This window comes from Aquarana catesbeiana, linkage group LG13 (genome assembly GCF_042186555.1).
Source record: "Aquarana catesbeiana isolate 2022-GZ linkage group LG13, ASM4218655v1, whole genome shotgun sequence".
NCBI lineage: Eukaryota > Metazoa > Chordata > Amphibia > Anura > Ranidae > Aquarana > Aquarana catesbeiana.
The window spans coordinates 52,793,625-52,813,723 of NC_133336.1; the positions used below are offsets into that span (position 1 = coordinate 52,793,625).

Genomic DNA, 20,099 nt, shown 5'->3' on the forward strand with positions numbered 1-20,099 from the left:
TGCCCCTGAGATGCCAGCTTTGCCTCTGCTGTAGGTGGTATGGTGAGCTCTCATGCTCCCCATTGGTTTTCTATACATTACAGAAAAAAAAGTGACAGAGGCTCCTCCTGCTGCAAAAAGAGAGCAGAGATGAGGTGCTATGGATGCTTCCCTCAGCAAGATAAAACGGAAACCTGTAATGAGAAATATGCAGGCTGCCATTGCTGGTCTTCTGAAAACACTAGTTGCCTGGCTGCCTCTGGCTTTAAAGTATGTTTAGCCAAAACTTTACAAGTCCAAAAACACTTAAGCACTAGACCCGGGGAAATCTTCCATCACATTTCTTTACAGAATGCTCATCACGGGTGCAGGCCTCCTCTGACCAGGAAGTCCTCTGAACACACTGTATAAAACAGGATACTCGCATGCATACAAAAACATCAAATCTGCTCCAGCAGGACTGTGAACAAATGGTTTGTTATTTTATAGTAAATGCACGAGGCGGTCGTGCCATTCTGTATGTTTTTTACAGTTAGTCAAAACTTTAGTTTGGATAGAATAGGTAAGGACTAAAAAAAAAAAACCCATCCAATTAATTTTTTTTCTCTATGTAACAATTAGGGTAAATGTCCTTTCACTTCTAGACCCAGAGACATAACAGTAAGTTAGAGGTGTTCCAAAGTGAGGGGAATTCTGGGACAAATTCTAAAATTTTGGATTTACGATCACTTTATTACAACACAAATAGTGGGGTGAATGGGTATACAGGCACCATTAATAATGTGACAGAGGGTACCCAACACTTTAATATTTTCAGTCATTGACCTGGAACAAGCAGATAGCAAGTGAACATCTAATCTGCATATTGTTACAGGTCACAGACTGAGATTGTGTTACAGCCATTGGATCAATGTCAGCCAGGCAACAGACCATTTCAGGAGAGTTCACCAATGGCAGCTTATGTATTTTAGCACAGGTTTAATTAATAAGCCAATGGCCAGTGCTCACCCTTAACTGATATTTTTTTAGTGGACTATTCAGTGGGACTATAAATGTCACAAATATGGACTATTACTATTGTAAATATACATCAAATGCAAGTGCAGTTATCCCTGCTTATTGGACTATGGAGGTTAATCAGTAAGGCAATGCAAAGTTATGTAATGTACAAAAAGTGTAGTACAATTTAAGTTCTTTGCTGGCCTGACCACAGTAAATTGAGATCGGATTGTCTACTACAAGCTATTTGTGTTTTTGGATAAAGCATTTGAATAAGTCAGCACATGCCCTTAATCAGAATTGTGAGATTAAATAAGAGTTGAATTTAGTTGTGAAGCAATACATAGTTTTCTCCGGACATTAGCAGGAAATTAAAGTCCTGTTGGTAGAAGCGTTAGCTCTCACTTACACAGCATTTTAACTCAAGCTGCAGCAAAAATCTAGCAGATTCTGTTTGCTGGATTGACAGGCTGACAGCAGCTGTCCACCAATGTATGGACGTAATTGATCATGTAACAAGTACCTGCAGTTGGGGACAGATGATTGCCCTTGGATGCTGTTTACGTCCAGGGGTAAATGTTCTATATACAGTTACTTGCAGACAGTCGCAACTGTCTTGTGAGCACTTATGAATCTGCTGGTTTCCTGCTGCAGCTGGAGTTAAAATGCCATGAAAATGAGGCCTTAGAGTTCAGCATAAGCTTGTCTCATGTTCTAAAAGATTCCACTGCATTCTGATTCCGGGTCATATGGGTACCAGTAACAGGTGGGTCTTTCAATTACTTTCTGTCATCACTCCAATACACCACTGCTGCAGCACTGGGTCACATTGAAGGATAAGTTCACCTTTGGAACATGTTACATGTTTCATCTGTATGTGGGGTGGAACATGTAACATGTTCCAGCTTCTGCTCCTCCCCCCCCCCCAATTCCACCTTCCTGTGACAGCGGATGGTGGTTCTTCTCCTCACACCCGCTGTCACTTTTCAGAAACAGCATGGTTGTGCAGGGCTTGGCCCACACAGCCATGTCATTCATTCAGATTTCTGTAAATAGACAACAAGCGCCCTCTTCCACCGCAGCATACGGACTTGTCATTTCAGTGGGCTGCAGGGGCGCTGATGATTGCTCTCGTAGTTCATTGACATGTCCTCCGGCTTTCAAACAGCCCATACAGAGGTACAGGTTGAAAGCCGGAGGACATGTCTGCAGCAGCACACATTGCACCTGTGATCTACTGATCGGGAGTGCAATCTTTTCCAGGCTCCTACAGGAAAAAATAATGAATGCATATTTTTATTCCTGTAAAAAAATATGTGCATTTATTAATTTTTTTCTGCAAAGGTAAACTTGGCCTTTAAGCTGGCACTGTAGTGGTGTTTGATCTCCTCTTTAGGAGAGACAGATGCTTATTCTGATAACACTCCCATTCCTCCTGAATTGCTTTAAAGTGGACAAAATGTAATCTTAGGTCTGCACTATTGAATGAAGCACCCTGTGCATTATAAATATTCTCCTGCTGTCGAGGTACAGTTTACATATTTTAGTGTTGTCACTAGCCCCTTTGGATTTTTTTTTTGTCCTTTTTATTTGTGTATTTTTGTAACACTAAAGTTTTTAGCACAATCCTTTTTAGTGTTTTTTTTTTTTTTTTTAGTGCAGAGTGTATCACACTTAAGATGAAAGACATATAGGGACAGTGACAGAATTTTATGGCACTTCCCATCTCATTTCCACAAAGTCTGACCTTGTGAAGTGTATGTTGTCTCTTGTTTGACAGAATAATCTGATTGCCTTGAAATAGCTAAAATTATTGCTGGCAGTTTTGCTTCATTTAATCTGTTACTCTGTGGCAGAAGTAGGCTTCCTTTGATAAATCCACAAGAAGTCTCTATATTCATTGCCACAGGCATGCTGGGACTTCTTCGAAAATGCAGATTTACCCTAGTAACAATCAGGGAAGTAGAGGAGGCCGGCACTCAGATTGATGTCCAATGATCAAGGTTTTAGTCATTTTTTGGAAGTATTTGATCACTATCATGATGCCCTTGAAGGTGTTATGCTTATATCCCACAAGTGATCCAGGTGCAGGCGACAGGTTCATTAGAAAGAGCAAAGAGACCCATTCATGTCGTAGCTACGTTGCAGAAATGGGGGAATGGTATCTTTGCTGTATTGGGTTTCTGTTTTATGTAGGTTTTTTTCTGCCTACCTTCTCCCTCATTCATTATATCCTGTAGTCTTCTAAATCACAGGTCTGCTTCAGCCACTGTAGCAGCACAATAGGCCTACTTTATCAAGTGTGTGAAAGAATGAGTATCCGTAATGTATGCAGCAGCCAATAGGATTTCTTCTTCCATAGTCAGACCTAAGTGAATGTAGAAGTCTGATTACCTTATATAGGTATCGCAGGGCATTTAACCTTCTGGTAGGATTTACGTTGTTCCGCTTGCATGCAGTGTGCATGTTAACACGTGTGTAGGTGTAAATAGGCCTATATAGTTTTTCTTTGCCTTTCACGTAAAACCGTAGATGTGAACCAGCCCTATAAGAAAAAAATAGGATTTCTGCTTGAAATAAATTTTATGCAACAAAAATGAATGTGTTTTGCTGCATCAAAGCTGACAAGTGTGAATAGGCCTTCAAACATTATTCAGTCATGAAGCCCAGGATCCCTGGGCCTGCTTTAGATAATCCCCATCGCAGTTTAAACTCTCAAATCATTGTTCTATACTTTTTTAGGTTAATTAACTTTTTAATTATCTTTGTTTTCTGATAATTATTTCACCTGGAATTGGGGCAGGGAAATTAGCAAATCACAGGAAATAGCTGATACAGCCGAATACAATGAAGAAGGAATGCACTTTGGGGATGACTAACAAAAACTAGAGCAAACAAAACTGGAACAAAAGTCAGGCGTTTGCCCGTACCATCTAATCAGTCCCTCACAGAAAGCTAGTAATTGTAATCTCTGCTTTGGTACCCTTTTGTGTAAAATCAACCCCAGAAATGGTTGTTTATGGCTACAAGTATATAGGACAGTATAGAACAAATACTCTGTTACCTAGATCAGCTTTTTTCAACCAGGGTGGCTTCTGGGTTCTTCAGGGGTGCCTTGGCACATTGCCTAAAATTGCTCCAAATTGCCCAAAAACTGAACAAGCCAGCAGGTGGATCAAACCTGCTTTTTTGTTATAGAAAGTCAGAGGTTTTCATTGTGCAACGTTGCAACTTACTTGAGCACTATACAGGCCAGCCACCAGCATCCTATCAACTGTTGACCTCACTGGTTGATAAGTAAGACATTGGGCATCTGCACAACATCCTTGTTTGAGCCCGCTCTTTAACCCCCTCTGTCAGCACTGGGGTCACAGCTGCATTAGGGAGAGAAAATGAGGAAGAAGAAATGCTGAAATTCTAGTCAGTAGCAGTGTGTAAAAGTGTATTTGTTTCTAAAGAATAAATCAACTCTAATGCTGGCCATACACTATACAGAAAATCGTCCGAACCCATTTTCGAAAAACGAACGTTCGACCCTGACCGCAAACGATCGTGCCATCATATAATGACCGATAAATTGTTCAGTGGACATGAATAAATAATTTTTTGTTCGTTTTTTTACATATACCTAGTGCAGACAGTTCGGACGGGAAACACATTAACCTTGCAATTTATCGTACGTTCGGCAGAAATTTTCCAAACTTCCCGTTCGTTTTTTTCCCACAAAAACGTCACAAACGATTATCGATTTGTGCCCATTAACTTGCCGAAAAACGAACGAAGTGTCTATACGAACGATTTTTCGGCCGATTTTTCGTATAGTGTATGGCCAGCATTAGGCCCCTTTCACACGGGCAAACTGATTGGGTCCGCCTGTCAGTTTTTTAGGCGGACCCAACTGGACCATCTGTTGCCTTCTATGAAGCGGGCACATGTCTGTTGACACCCGCTGACATCCGATCCTATTCACCAAAAGCAGACGGATGGGGGGATCGAATGGCTGTCGAGTGTAAACGTAGAGGACAGCGGGCTTTGTCAAGCCAAGCCATCCACCTGCTCGGTGGGGAGCAGCGGACAGATTCCTTGCTGAGCAGGCGGACTCCTGGCAGAGTCCACCCTATACGAAAGAGGCCTAATGTTGGGTGTCCTAGATGTGTGGATGCTGCTGCTGTGATATATAAAACTCTTCGGTTTCGTTTTTTACATTTGAGATTGTGCAGAATTTTAAAGGGTGCCTTGACTAAAAAAAGGTTGAGAAACACTGACCTAGATTAATGATTCTATAAACGTTATTGGTCGTGCTATCTGTTTGCAGTTGACATCATTCCACAATGTCATTACCCCAGGTTTCGTTAATCAGAAGTCCAAATAAATGTAATGCCATACTGAAGATGGTAGGTAAATTGAGGTTTTCTTTCAGGTTTCTAATTCTCTCATACGCGCATTACATGCTGAGGTGACCTGTAGCAGACTGGAATGTTGGCCCTGCTTAAGAATAGACCATGAACACCAAAATTTATTTGGGTTCATGTAAAAGAAAAGAAAAGTATCTCAGTAAACTTGTATTGATCCATTCTAGGGTCTTGCAAGACTATTTGGTCCAAACAAATGTTTTGTTGGACACTATTGGGTTAAATCAAATGCAAGTTTGTCAAGTGATTTCCGTTTTTTCAGAGTTCCCACCTCTGCTGTAGAGTCCTATTCCTGATGCTGCCATGCAAAATGAACAGGGCAAGACATCCCCTTTCATCTTGCGTGTGTATGGAGCTGGGATCTTTGGTGCTGAGATCTGTTCACCAGAGTCCTGGGGCCTGATCTCTGATCCAACCCCGCAGTATCTATCCAAAGATAAATTTAAGTGTTGGATGGACTGGACCATAGTTTTAAGTGGTTGTTTTCTTTAACCTACTTTTATTAATTTCTTTGGCTTTATTCAGCTCAATCAAGTTTGCAAATATAATCATTGCCTCATAGTACCTTGCTCTTGCTGTCCTTAGCAAGTGGCACTGGGATCTGTAGTGGTTCTGCTGGTTGCTTTTCTTAGGTATCCAGCATAGTTGTGTCAGAAAAGGCATTTCTTCAAATGTGCGTTCTCCCCAGGTTATCTCACAACTGCTCTACAGTTAGGTGGGATAAAACACACATAGGAGAGGATTCCAGAGAAACCTTTTTGATATAGCTGTGTAAAATAAATCATATCTCCTCTTGCCTTTCCCTGCGTTTTAGTATCTTTGCTTTTGTTTCAGACATTTAATGATGAGACAAGATATCCAAGTATTTATAACTAACAGGCGCACTTGTCCTTTAACTCTGCACCAAAGCATACACATAAATAAACAAGGTTATATAAGGTTACATTTGTATTGATTAACGCTTTGTGTTAATCTTGAACAATCACTCAATCACATTATAACATTTTCTAGTAGTCACGCAATAGTATACATATTTAATACTAATGAATACAGCTTGATCGAGGCGTTTTTCCTTCATCATTGTGGTTCCCCAGTAACAGTGCTTGGAGTTATAGACATTTGTATGTTTCTGGTTTTCCAGCCAGTGACGCAACTTGGCCAGCATTGAAACAGAATGCGATGTCTGTGGTTAAAACACCTCCGCTTGGCACTTCTGACTGGAAGGATTCAAATACGGAGGGCGGATTCAAAACTGCACCAATATCCAGCCAACCCTTACCGTCTGCTGCAGTGGGGCCCACTGAGAAACTGGTAAGTTTTTACATTTTTATTTTTTCTGGTCAGTATTTTGAAAGCTATATTGGCAGATCTGCAGTGTGTTTTAAAAACCATGTGTACAATGGAGGATTCAGTGTATGTGCCACTAGCCTTGCTTTCTATGCAGAAACTTTGTTTAGCCTTGTGGTGATTTAATCAGCATTCACTACAATATAATTTCTGTGAATTATTTTTTGGACACCTATCCAACCCTAGATTATAACAGTATTATCTTTCCATCACATACATAAATTATAAAGGGGTTTACTTAACGTTTACAAGGTAAGTTCACCCCTTTTGGAGCATATTACATGTTAAGTGCATATTTAGGATGTTACCTTCTCCAGCAGTCCCCCCCCCCTCCCCCGACAGCAAGTGGGGGATCCTCTCCACACACCCACTGTCACTTTTCAAAAATGGCAGGGTTCTGCTTGCACATCCGCGTCACTTACTCAAAGCAATCTGTGAATGAGAGAACTACAAGTCCCTTCTGTACAACGGCAGACGGCTTGTAGTTCTCGATGGACTGCAAGGGCATTGATGAGCGCACTCATAGTTCATTCACAAGCCATGCAGCTTTCAAATTAACAGCCCATACAGAGGCACAGGCTGAAAGCTGTAGGGCCTGTCTGTAGGAACCTGACATTGCATCCGTGATCATGGATACAGCGCTCTGCAGATTTCAGCAGGAAAAAATAATACACGCACATTTTATTTTTATGCAAAAATATTTGCATTTATTATTTTTTCCCAAAAGGTGACCTTATCCTTTTAAGGTGAACCGGTGTTTTGCCCATGCAGGAAAAAGCAACAGGCTCGCTTAAATCCAATACCGGAAAAGCCCCCGATGTCAGCTACTAGTCAGTCAATGCATAACATACACAAGTGTATGGATTATCTCCATGTAACAGTTCAGGTGGTTGGACTACCACTTATCAATGGAGTGAGTCTCATACTGGAACAGTACGGGTGGAATTAAATAACTTGTTACTTTGCCCTGCATGGGCAAAATTCTTGTTTACTCTAAGGATTTTAGACAGTTGGTAGAGCCAAGCAACTGTTTAGAGTGCCAGAATGCTTTTGTTGATCTGGGGCATTACAAACCTATATGTACACGTTTGTTTATATTTCCGTTATGCATTCAGTGTTTAGCTGCTGTTGTGGTCATACTTTTGAAAAGCCTAGCGTCTAGCTATTATGTTGGGCTGATGGCTTTATAAAATTGAAATCTCTGACCCACAGCAAGAATGCAGATCAGGTGCACTGACTTCAGTTGCCGCATATTTGCTTTGGCACAGGGACTCTTTGTTGACATGTCATATGGACCTTTGAGCAACTAGCATTTTCCTGGGGACATCAGTGACCCTGTATAGATTTCTATGATGGGTTTCCTTCAATGTCTTAATGATTCCTGGTTTTCAGTCTACAGATGGTGGGAAGCTGCCCTCTCCAATCCCAGGATTGAGTAAGACACTGCCACACAATTACGGCATGTACCAGGGACCTCTTCCCTTGAGTGCTACAAATTCTTTGGAGAGGAGAAAAGATGGAAGCCTGACCAGACCTGGCTCTGGACCCACAGCACGTACACGCCCACTTCCGTTACCTACCCCAAGCAATGCTCACCCTCCAGGCTCCTCCCAGCTAATCCAGCAAAGGATTTCTGTCCCACCCAGCCCCACCTACCCACCCTCCTCTTCCCCCATGTTCCCTGGAACAGACACTAGACCTGATCCTCCTTTAACTGTGGCCATCCGACCTTTCTTGGCCGAAAAGGGATCCAGGCCACAGTCGCCTAGGAAAGGACCGCAGACTGTAAACTCCAGTTCTATTTATTCTATGTACCTTCAACAATCAACACCACCAAAGAACTATCAACAAGCTGTATATAACACCCTTAACAAATCTGTGAAAGCAGGTAAGTGTGTGTGATAAGTACAGTAAATAAAATGGTAATTTTTTTTATAATTAACCCCACCCTCTCATGGATGGTCTTCAGCAGAAATGGTCACCAGGGGCTCTAATAAATAATTATTGTGTTATTAATTGAGTAGCAGCACTGGCCCTCCCATAGCGCAAGCCACGGCACCCAATGTAAGAAGACAATCAAAATTACTACTAAAAATGTGTCTGTTCAACAAAAAAAACAATATGCCTGGTGTTTTATTGTTTACCAATCCAAGAAGATTCACTTAGGTTTATGAAATAGGATGGATTTAGTGACATGGAAAATTATTGCTGCAGTGTTTCAACTTGTGATGATATAACAGAGTGGATATGTTGGCCTATAGTCTTTGTGTTTTGTCTTTTTATTGATAATCATTTCTTTAATGAATGCATAATTTGCAGCTGTTTAGCCCGAGGTGAATACATCCAAACACTGTATGCTGCATGCAGATGAGTTACAAAATGTGGTATTTTCAGTACAGCCACCATAGAGGTGATTTATGCCTGCAGTGACCCATAGTACAGTCTTGCAGCCAGCTTATACAGTTTGCAAAACACAACAATGTCTATGAGTAAAGTAAAATCGATTAGAAGACAGTTTTGCATCCAGATCTTTTTCAGTGTATGAGGAAAGTAAGCACTTTGGGTATTACCTGGCAGTAACTGTAACCTGTGGGCCTGGTGCAGGTCTCTAACCCACGGTGAGTATTTATCAGCCACAATTAGACTCAAATTGACGCATCGGAAAGTGCTTCCAAATGCCTCGTACACATGATGAGATTATCGGACGAATAAGCTTTGTTGCATGCTAGTCTCCATATCGAAAATGAAGAGGTTACTAATAAATAAAAATTTGAAGTGATGTCATGTATTGTATTTGTTACATTTGTTACATTTTCGGACGTAGACTCTACTGATTAAAGGAAAATCATACAGACTGGTATCGTATGAGAAATATTTTTTTTCCCCTTTGGATATCATCGGATGAACTGTGGTGATCGGCTCTCAAACTATGTACTAACCATCAGATTATTGTATGATCGCTTCGAAAACAGTATTTTTCGTCCGAATTTCTGATCGTGTGTATGGGCCATAATCAACACTGGGGGGTTAATTTACTGAAACTGGAGAGTGCAAAATCTGGGGCAGCTGTGCATTGTGGCCAATCAGCTTCTAACTTGAGCTTGCTCAAATAAGCTTTGCAGCAAAACCTGGTTTCTATGCAAAGCTGCACCAGATTTTGCACTCTCCAGTTTTAGTAAATCAACCCCATTGTGTCCTTAAATTTTACAATGGTTTTGTGGTGCTGTGATGCTATGCTGCTGAAATCCTCCTTTTTGTAATTTCTGCATCTCCATAGCCATTTAGTGTTATGTCAGAATACTTGGAAGGGTAATTATCAAGGAGATTGATATCCCCCAAGTGCTTCAACTTGCTGATGGCCCTCTTCATCATCTAGTCTGGAATCCTGCCTGGGCCATGGAGGATTATGCAGAAGTCGGTATATATGGCAGTATTGCAGGCTGTTATGATGTAACTCTTCAACCAAAAATTCATAATCTTATTTTATCTGGCTATGACTATAGTTTTAATGTTGCCCCTTTATCTGGCTATTTCTATAGTCATAGCCAGATAAAATGAGATTATGAATTTTTGGTTGAAGAGTTTTTTTTTTATTATTTTAGGTGTAGAAGTGGACTATGGTTAGCAGTTGTGGACAGTGATGATTACACCTTCCTATCAGATATTGTTTATATGGCACATAACTCCTCTTTGGATTAAAAGTAATATGAGAGGTGACTTTTTTTTTTTTCAGGTCTTTTGAGGCTTGTTTATACCAGAACTGGGAGTGCTTGTGAGCTGAGCTATAACATAGCAGTTATATCAAACCTGTACTAATGACCCTGTCCCCATTTCTTCCAGTATATGGCAAACCAGTCGTCCAGTCTGGATCGTCCAACTCCTCCCCTCTTCCTTTCTTGCATAATGCACCAGCTCCAGGTGGTGACAAAGAGGCTGAAGTGGATGGCAGCGTTCCAGCTGGGGAAGGTAATGGAGTGGAAAACATCCCTCGTCCCCTTAGTCCAACCAAGCTGACCCCCATCGTTCACTCACCTATGCGGTATCAAAGTGACGCTGACTTGGAAGCCCTCAGGAGAAAACTTGCCAATGCACCAAGACCTTTAAAGAAGAGGAGTTCTATAACTGAGCCTGAAGGTCCAAGTGGCCCCAACATACAGAAACTGCTGTATCAGCGTTTTAATACCTTGGCCGGGGGCATGGAAGCTCCGCCTTTCTACCAACAGTGTAACTCGCAAGAGTTTGTGAGCGTGTCGGCCGATGTGGACAATGGTAACACAAGCACAAATGACAATGTGGAGGAGGTGGGCTCTTTACAGCCACCCATTCTTCCCCCTGCAGTGCCCGTTCCTCAGCCACCAGCTCCTGAACCACAAGTCCCCTCTGATGACAATGACAACAAGGTCTGCTCACCTATCACAGAGGAACTGGTTAGTAGTGAGCTTATTAACCAGATTTCAGATACAACTGAAGACAATAATAATAATCCAGCCATAGTCTCTTCCAATGAGAAGACGCCAAGCCCAATACTTGAAGAACCATCTCCAGTCAAAGAGGAGGTACCTGCACCAGCCACTGTGCCGCCACAAAATCCTTCTGTAAGTATCACACCTAGTGTCCTAGTTGCCCATGAAAGAACTTCAGTTTTGTGGGGCTATATAATAGGTTTATATAAAATATAAATGCTGTGGGACATTCATACTTGGACACAATTCATTTGACCACAACCAAAGCTGTTTGCAGTTTGCCAAACAGGCGGAATAAATGAACGGAAATGTTTTTTTTGCTATAATACCTCTTTCAACCATGTGTTATTTATTTATTTGTGAATGAATGTACTTCATGCTCATGTAAATAGCAGGAAGGAACAGATCTCTGGGGGCCATCTTACGAGGGGCTTCCAGATTCTGACAATCCCTCCCCATAGACCCCCACATCCACCGGGCTAGGGATTTCAGGATTAGGCCCTTGCCACATCATCATTGGGGCAAGATGGCTTGCTGGGGAGGGAGGGGGTGGGCATGCAGGTTTAAGGCTTCTACCAAGCATGTTTAGGAATTGTGTATTTTTAATGTTGCCCCTTTAGGCTGTATGAACACACCAGAATCTTGGTTGTCCTCAGAAAAGGGTCAAAAAGTTCACGTTCAGCTCCCTTTATTGGGGTTTGCAGATTTTTTTTTTTTTTTTAATTTTGTGTGTTCCATGAATGTCTAGTGAACTGAATGTCACTTGGTTTGCTCATAATAAGTAGCTATCATACTCTGAGATGATGCCACATAACCAGACAGTTGTTGTAATATTTAGGCCTGCTTCACACTGGTGTGCAGTGCACCACATTCCTGTTCAAATTGCATGCGATTCTGCAGCAGTGCGATTTGAGCCATTCATTTTCTATGCCTGAAATCGCACCCCATCCGCACCAAAATCATGCAGGACCCCCTTTTTTTTGCTGCACCAGAATCTGATTGCATGGGTGTGAACACCCATTCAAAATTATTCTGCAAATCGCACTGCGTTTCCCCCCCCCCAGCCCACCTTATTCTTACCTGAACCTGATCCGATCCAATGACGTGCACAAGAGAAGCAGCTCTTGCTGCTGTTTCTCTCCTCATTGGGCAGATTGATAGTCAATGGCTCCCGCTGCTGTCAATCAAATGCTGTGACAAGGGAGCGGGGCTGAGTTGCCCGGTGTATGTCAATAGATGCAGACAGGTTCCCCCGTGGAAAGCGGCTTTCTATGGGGGCACTAGCCAAAGAGCAAAGGGTCTGGAGGTGGGGGATCCCAGAAAAGATGGCTCGGGACTGCTCTGCTAAACAATTGCACAGAGCTGGTAAGTGTACCATGTTTGTTATTTTAATGTAAAAAAAACATGCTTTAATGTTACTTTAGATACAATGGTGATAGATGAGTGTCACAAAATGACATGCCTAACTTTAGAAATATTTTTTGCATAGTAAAGAATTGTGTTCAGATTTGCTTCAGTTGTGTATTTAGCTGTTGGGTTAGAGTTACCTTTAGTGAAAATTCTCTAGACACAGTTTCAGTTCTACAGGATAATAAAGTAAACTTGAAGCTCTGTCCACGTTCCAGTTGGGTATAATGAACTGATGCCCTAGAGCCTGTTTGCACTGTCTGTCTAGATTCACTAATGATCCTGCAGCCTAGAGGAACTTGGCATGGAGCAGTATATTTAGGTGTGGGTACCAGCTCACTCTCATGTTTGCTCTTCCAGACCTCATTTAGCAGGTCAGCAATCATTAATGTCTGTCTGATTGCTACATATAGATGTTCTCTGCTCTGCACAGCACTGATTAATGGAGCAAACTCCTCTAGGGCGTTCTGTTCTCAAACCTATAATGGTGAACAAATCTCCCATAGGCAGACATGTGAAGCTCAGATAAAAGCATCAAACATTTGTGCAGACTGTGCAGCTTGTTCATAAGCTCTCAGAACCTGGGGGGTCATTTAAACTAGACATGGGTGGGTTCTGGGACCACTCCTACTGCCACGTATGCCTAGACTGCAAGGGCTACTTCTCATCTTGATCTACTATAATGGTATTGATTTTATAGATGGCAAGACCGCTGTTGGATAAGTCAGGTTTTATTTTTCCCCCACCGTCAGAATACACTGATCATCATTGCAGGCTATAGCCCGCAGCACTAATCGCGTGGGGGGGGGGTGTTTATTGTATTAAGATAATTGTATTAAGAGCCAAATTTAAATCAGCAACCCTCTAAAGATTTACACATGGGGCACTCTGCCTCTTGATTGCCAAAGGGTAAGGCCCCTTTCACAACGAGCGGAATCCATCTAAGCGGATCTATCTGCTCAGTGGGGGATCTCTCCGCTGATTCCTGCTGAGCAAGCGGACACGGACACAGCCCACTGTTCTCTATGGGATGGTTGGATGGACTGCATGTCCGTTTCCATCCGACTGTCATCCATTCCGCCGGATGGATAGCGAACGTATCCTCATCCATCTGTTTTTATCGGACCGGATGCCGGTGAATGACAGGGCACACATGTCCACTGACATCCACCGCCCAATAGAGAACAATGGGTGGTCCGATCAGGTCCACCTTAAAAACGCACAGACGGACCTCATCGGTCCGCTGGTGTGAAAGGGGCCTGAGAGTTGGGTCGAGCTTGATAGATGTCACTTCTTGATAGCCAGGTGATGTTGCAGGCTGAGCAAACTGCAAGTACAATACAGTTCAATTGGTTTATAGGGAACAAAATGGCAGCCAACCAAATTATTATTCAAGCACATAGCAGCGCAGTTAAATATCTGTACGTGCATGAACTGTTAATCTGCCAAATGATTGGGGATTATGTTCAGACAATCTTGTAATTTAGGCACCCCTGCCAGACAGCAAAACCCAGTACATGATCTCACCTTTCTCTATCGCAGTTAAGCAATAAAGCAGACATTAAGAGAGAAGCAGCATGAAGAAGAGGTCATAGGCCTTCTCCTTCTCTAAGCATTTCCAAACTGTTGATCACCAGTATTTACAGTATTCAGCAATAGGGCCTTAGTTGGCTTAGAGTTAGAATGTCAAACTGGATTTGGGGCATTTTTTTTAATCTCTCTGGAGTTCAGCTTTAACCATGCTGTTTTTTTTTTTTTTTCTTTTTGGGCTTGCAGGTAAAACGCACTAATCTGAAGAAGCCAAATTCTGAACGCACAGGACATGGACTTCGTGTAAAGTTCAACCCCCTGGCTCTGCTGCTTGATGCATCCCTGGAGGGGGAGTTTGACCTGGTCCAGAGGATCATATATGAGGTACAGACACTTCCTCCATAGGGGTAAGATATCGTGTCTTTGGGATTAGTAATGACACACTGTGCCCTTATACAGGTGGAAGATCCCAGCAAGCCCAACGATGAGGGGATTACCCCTCTGCACAATGCTGTGTGTGCCGGACATCATCATATTGTTAAATTCCTGCTGGACTTTGGCGTTAATGTGAATGCTGCTGACAGCGATGGCTGGTAAGTGCAGTCTGCTTCCGGAGTGCTTACTTCTTTTATCTGGGCATGAAAGGGAACAGTTCTTTTCCAGTGCTGTATGCATTGACATATCTTCCTAGACCCAACCTGTCTGGGCTGTGTGGTCAACTGCTGGCACCATCCACAGGCAACTTAACTCTTCAATAAGATATACAGGTGATACTCGAAAAATTAGAATATCGTGCAAAAGTTCATTTATTTCACTAATGCAACTTAAAAGGTGAAACTAATATACGAGATAGACCCATTAAATGCAAAACGTGATGCAAAAGCGTGATTTGTCATAATTGTGATGATTATGGCTTACAGCTCATGAAAACCCCAAATCCACAATCTCAGACAATTAGAATATTGTGAAAAGGTGCAATATTCTAGGCTCAAAGTGTCCCACTCTAATCAGCTAATTAAGCCATAACACCTGCAAAAGGGTTCCTGAGCCTTTAAATGGTCTCTCAGTCTGGATCAGTAGGAATCACAATCATGGGAAAGACTGCTGACCTGACAGTTGTGCAGAAAACCATCATTGACACCCTCCATAAGGAGGGAACGCCTCAAAAGGTAATTGCAAAAGAAGTTGGATGTTCCCAAAGTGCTGTATCAAAGCACAATAATAGAAAGTTACGTGGAAGGGAAAAGTGTGGAAGAAAAAGGTGCACAAGCAACAGGGATGACCACAGCCTGGAGAGGATTGTCAGGAAAAGGCCATTTAAATGTGTTGGGGACTTTCACAAGGAGTGGACTGAGGCTGGAGTCAGTGCATCAAGAGCCACCACACACGGATCCTGGACGTGGGCTTCAAGTGTCGTATTCCTCTTGTCAAGCCACTCCTGAACAACAAAAAATGTCAGAAGTGGGGCTAAAGAAAAACAGCCCTGGTCTGTTGCTCAGAGGTCCAAAGTCCTCTTTTCTGATGAGAGCAAATTTTGCATCTCATTTGGAAACCAAGGACCCAGAGTATGGAGGAAGAATGGAGAGGCACACACTGCAAGATGCTTTGAAGTCCAGTGTGAAGTTTCCACAGTCTGTGTTGATTTGGGGAGCCATGTCATCTGCTGGTGTTGGTCCACTGTGCTTCATTGAGTCCAGGGTCAACACAGCCGTCTACCAGGAGATTTTGGAGCACTTCATGCTTCCTTCCGCAGACGAGCTCTATGGGGATGCTGACTTAATTTTCCAGCAGGATTTGGCACCTGCCCACTGCCAAAAGCACCAAAACCTGGTTCAATGACCGTGGGATTACTGTGCTTGATTGGCCAGCAAACTCGCCTGACCTGAACCCCATAGAGAACCTATGGGGCATTGCCAAGAGAAAGGTGAGACATGAGACCGAACAATGCAGAAGAGCTGAAGGCCACTATTGAAGCATCCTGGTCTTACATAACACCTCAGCAGTGCCACAGGCTAATAGCTTCCATGCCACGCTGTATTGAGGCAGTAATTGCTGCAAAAGGGGCCCAAACCAAGTACTGAGTACATATGCATGCTTATACTTTTCAGAGGTCTGAAATTGTTCTATGTACAATCCTTGTTTTATTGATTGCATGTAATCTAATTTTCTGAGATTGTGGATTTGGGGTTTCCATGAGCTGTAAGCCATAATCATCACAATTATGACAAATCACGGCTTGAACTATCTTGCTTTGCATGTAATGAGTCTATCTCGTATATTAGTTTCACCTTGTAAGTTGCATTAGGGAAATAAATGAACTTTTGCACGATATTCAAATTTTTCGAGTATCACCTGTAGTTAATCCAATGCAATGTTACTTCAGCAAATTGCAGTACAGAGGATGTTTTTCTAGTCTTTTTTGAAGTGTAAGAACACAATAGGGTTGATTTACTAAAACTGGAGAGTGCAAAATCTGGTGCAGCTTTGCTTGGTAGACAATCAGTGTCCAGGTTTGTTTGTTTTTTAAAGCTTAATTGAAAAAGCTCAAGTTAGAAGCTGATTGGCTACCATGCACAGATGCACCAGAGTTTGCACTCTCCAGTTATAGTAATCAACCCCAATGAGTTTTTCTAAGCTCTATCTCTTTGAATAACTAACACTGACTGAGGGAACATGAAAGAAATAGGGTGGGGCTAGCTAGGACTGAACTAACTAGCGCTAAACACAAGGAGGACGGCGAATGATGCCAATTTACATAAGTAAACAAGTTTGCAATAGTTCAAAACCGCCACTAGATAATAACTAATAATCTGAAGTAGTTTAATACAAAACAGAAAAATTACATAAAAGTGGGGCAAAACAGAAACTGTCAGATTAGAAGATGGGCTGCCATTGATGGCTTGGCTTTTAAAGGTGTTGTCACCCTTTACCACTGAGTCACTGGCATGAAAGAAGTATTTGTGTCAGGAGGTACTTGCTAGGCTCCATGCTTGTTTCCAGGTCATTGATTCACTCAACAGTCCCCAAACCTGCATATTAAAAAACTGCACTGGCGGCTCTTATGTCCATCCTGACAAGTTCTGATGAAGGGTGGAAATCTGATTAGAGGAATGATGCTTCTTTTATATAACAGCTGCAAACTTGTTGGAAAAGGAAAGGCCAAAACTGGCAGCTGGGTAAGTTACCATATATTATAGGATGACGGATTTTGCCACATAAGTCAGTCCCATCTTATCTGTTCCAGGTCCCGGTAATGAACATGCACATACTTTGCCTTCTTCCCACAATACAACTTTTGATGCTTGAGAAACCTTACAGTGGTGGTATGCATCGTCATGTGGGAATTAGTGATGTGTGCTTAAAATTATGCAAATTGCGACCATCAGGAAATTAGCCTACAAACCACACAAGAGCTCCAGGTTGCGCTCATTGGACAAACGAACAGATAAAGATGGTTGAACAGATTAAGTTTGCTACACATCTTACAATCTGATTGCACAATCTCTTTAGACTCTTTCAAAAATGTATCAGCAGCTGTGTAGTTTAAGGGCTTACCTGGCCAATTTAGTTCATACCTCGACAGACAATCTCTTATAGTGTATAGCCCATAGTAATTAGTACTACATCTACTGTCTGGTACAGTTTTTTTAAGGGGACTTTCTAGGGCAAACCAAAATTCTGCTTTTTTTTTGGCAGCACCTGCCCTCCTGATGCAAATCATTTTAAAAGGAAATTTGTAAACAAGCCATTCAACTCACAAAAAAGTGAGCTAGCAACCTTCAATAGGCCATGAAGGGTCCGCTATAACTCCGCAACAATTGTACCAGACATTACAAGTTTTAATGCAGTTTTTTGCTTTACTGTGGAATCCCCCCAGCAAGTGTGTGGAGATTGTACAATCAGATTGCTGTGTGTGTGTGTGTGTATGCCAAAGCAGTTTTTCATTAAATATTTTCTGCTGATTTCAGATTGTGTCCTCACTCTGTGCTTTCTTCCTGCCAGGACTCCTTTACACTGTGCAGCTTCCTGTAACAGCGTCCACCTGTGCAAGATGTTGGTAGAGTGCGGGGCCGCCATCTTTGCCACCACTATTAGTGACACGGAGACAGCTGCTGACAAATGTGAAGAAATGGAAGAGGGCTACATCCAATGTTCACAGTTTCTTTATGGTAACTTTAGTTGAATGCATTATAAAACTGTCATTCACCTTTGATTCAAAAGCATCGTCTTGTTTAAAACTCTTCACACTCAGCCACTGTATATAAACGGCCAAGCAGGACAAGTGGTGTGTTTTGGGAGGAAGATGTACCCATGGGGCAGTGGTGCCATCTGTGACCAATGTTTCTACCAGACACAGCAGATCACTGATCAGCATACTGAGCCACTGTGATTGGCCCTGGTACCATGGCACTGTGACCAATCACAGCGATCACATGTCCAGTATAAAACAATTGCTTTCATTCATGATGCCATTGCTTACTACTTTGCGCTCTATGATTAGTCAATGATTACATGGTACAGGGCCAGTAAGAGCGACCTGGTATCATGTGATAGGTGTAGCCAATCACACCACTCACAACGGTAAACAATTACATCATAAATGGATGCCAAACCGTTAAATATAGATTACCTTTACAGTGATCATGACTGTAATAAGAAATCGTACTGTAAAAAAAAATATCCCAACCCCCCCTCCCCCCCAAGAGCAGTATAATGGTGACACTGCACCTGTTTGGTCATAGGATTTAACCTCCCTGGCGGTATGATTATTTCGGATTTTAGGTGCTGAAAGCGGTACAATTATTTTGCATGGAAATTTGGCGTTTTATATTGTAGGTCTGTAAATCTTAACAATAACACACTTAAATCTGTCCAAACCAGAGTCTAGTAGATATCCCGGGTATGATAAAGTTTGAAACACAAAAACATAAATTATAATATAATAAATAAAAATAAATAATTTAAAAAAAATTTAAAAAAATAGTAATAAAATAAATTTCCCCACGATTCACTATCGCTCAATTCTGCAAGTGTTCTAATTTACTATCGCTGTTTTCTAGCTGGTCTAAACCCACTTTTGACGTAAAGGGACACTTTTTGGTTGCTATGGACAATCTCCAGTTTCCAGGCAGAAAGAACAGTGTATATCATGTAAAACTGCATGCAGGGCATAGGACAAAGCACTGGGGACAAAAGTGATGTGAAATCATTTCATACAGTACTGTAATCTGTAAGATTACAGTACTGTATGTGTTATGATTTTGACAGTTTTTTGAATTTGCCGCCAGGCTCCGCCCCCGTGCGTCGCGCCGCTCGCAGGGAACGGAGCCTGGCACGGAGAGGCTTCGGAGGAGGACGGAGCCCTCGGACACTGCGGGGGACATCGCAGGATCCCGGGGACAAGGTAAGTAACGCCGCCCCAGGATCCTGCAATGCGATCCCGAGTGTGGCTCGGGGTTACCGCTAATGGGACTGAATTTTAACCCCGAGCCACACTCGGGAATACCACCAGGGAGGTTAAAAAAAAATTGTAAATTTGTCACTATGGCGACATTGTACTTCTGAAGCAGTGATTATGTACAATGGCAGACTGTTCTGATATCGCTGTATGTCGATGCCGCCAGTCATTGTCTCTGATCACCACATTACAATATCACCAAATCAGTATTGCCAGTCAGTATTACCGCCACACCGGTCATTTTGTCCCTGATAACCGCCACACCAGTTACAGTGTCTTCGATCACCACCACACAAGTCGCAGTGTCACCACACCAATATAAGCCTGCAATGGTGTCCCTGATTGTTGCCACACCAGGCCCAGTGTCACCAGACCAGTGTAAGCCAGCAACAGTGTTCATGATCATCGCTATACCAGTGCAATGTTGTCTCTGCCTGCCACCTGTACCATCCCTGGCCAGTTTGACCATGTTTCTGCCTGTTGCCTGGACCAATCTTTTGCCTG

The 20,099-nt window shown here is 42.4% G+C and overlaps 1 protein-coding gene across 11 annotated transcripts in view; it reads left to right on the top strand.

The window, feature by feature from the left end:
- The window catches only part of PPP1R13B (protein phosphatase 1 regulatory subunit 13B), a 173,329-nt gene that overhangs the window by 144,875 nt on the left and 8,355 nt on the right, over nt 1–20,099 (top strand). For all 11 annotated transcript variants that reach the window (XM_073609860.1, XM_073609857.1, XM_073609855.1 and 8 more), the window contains 6 exons: nt 6,532–6,701; nt 8,130–8,625; nt 10,578–11,332; nt 14,384–14,521; nt 14,597–14,730; nt 18,140–18,306. In XM_073609860.1, the coding sequence (XP_073465961.1) occupies nt 6,532–6,701; nt 8,130–8,625; nt 10,578–11,332; nt 14,384–14,521; nt 14,597–14,730; nt 18,140–18,306 (1,860 nt within the window). The remainder of the gene's footprint in view (nt 1–6,531; nt 6,702–8,129; nt 8,626–10,577; nt 11,333–14,383; nt 14,522–14,596; nt 14,731–18,139; nt 18,307–20,099) is intronic.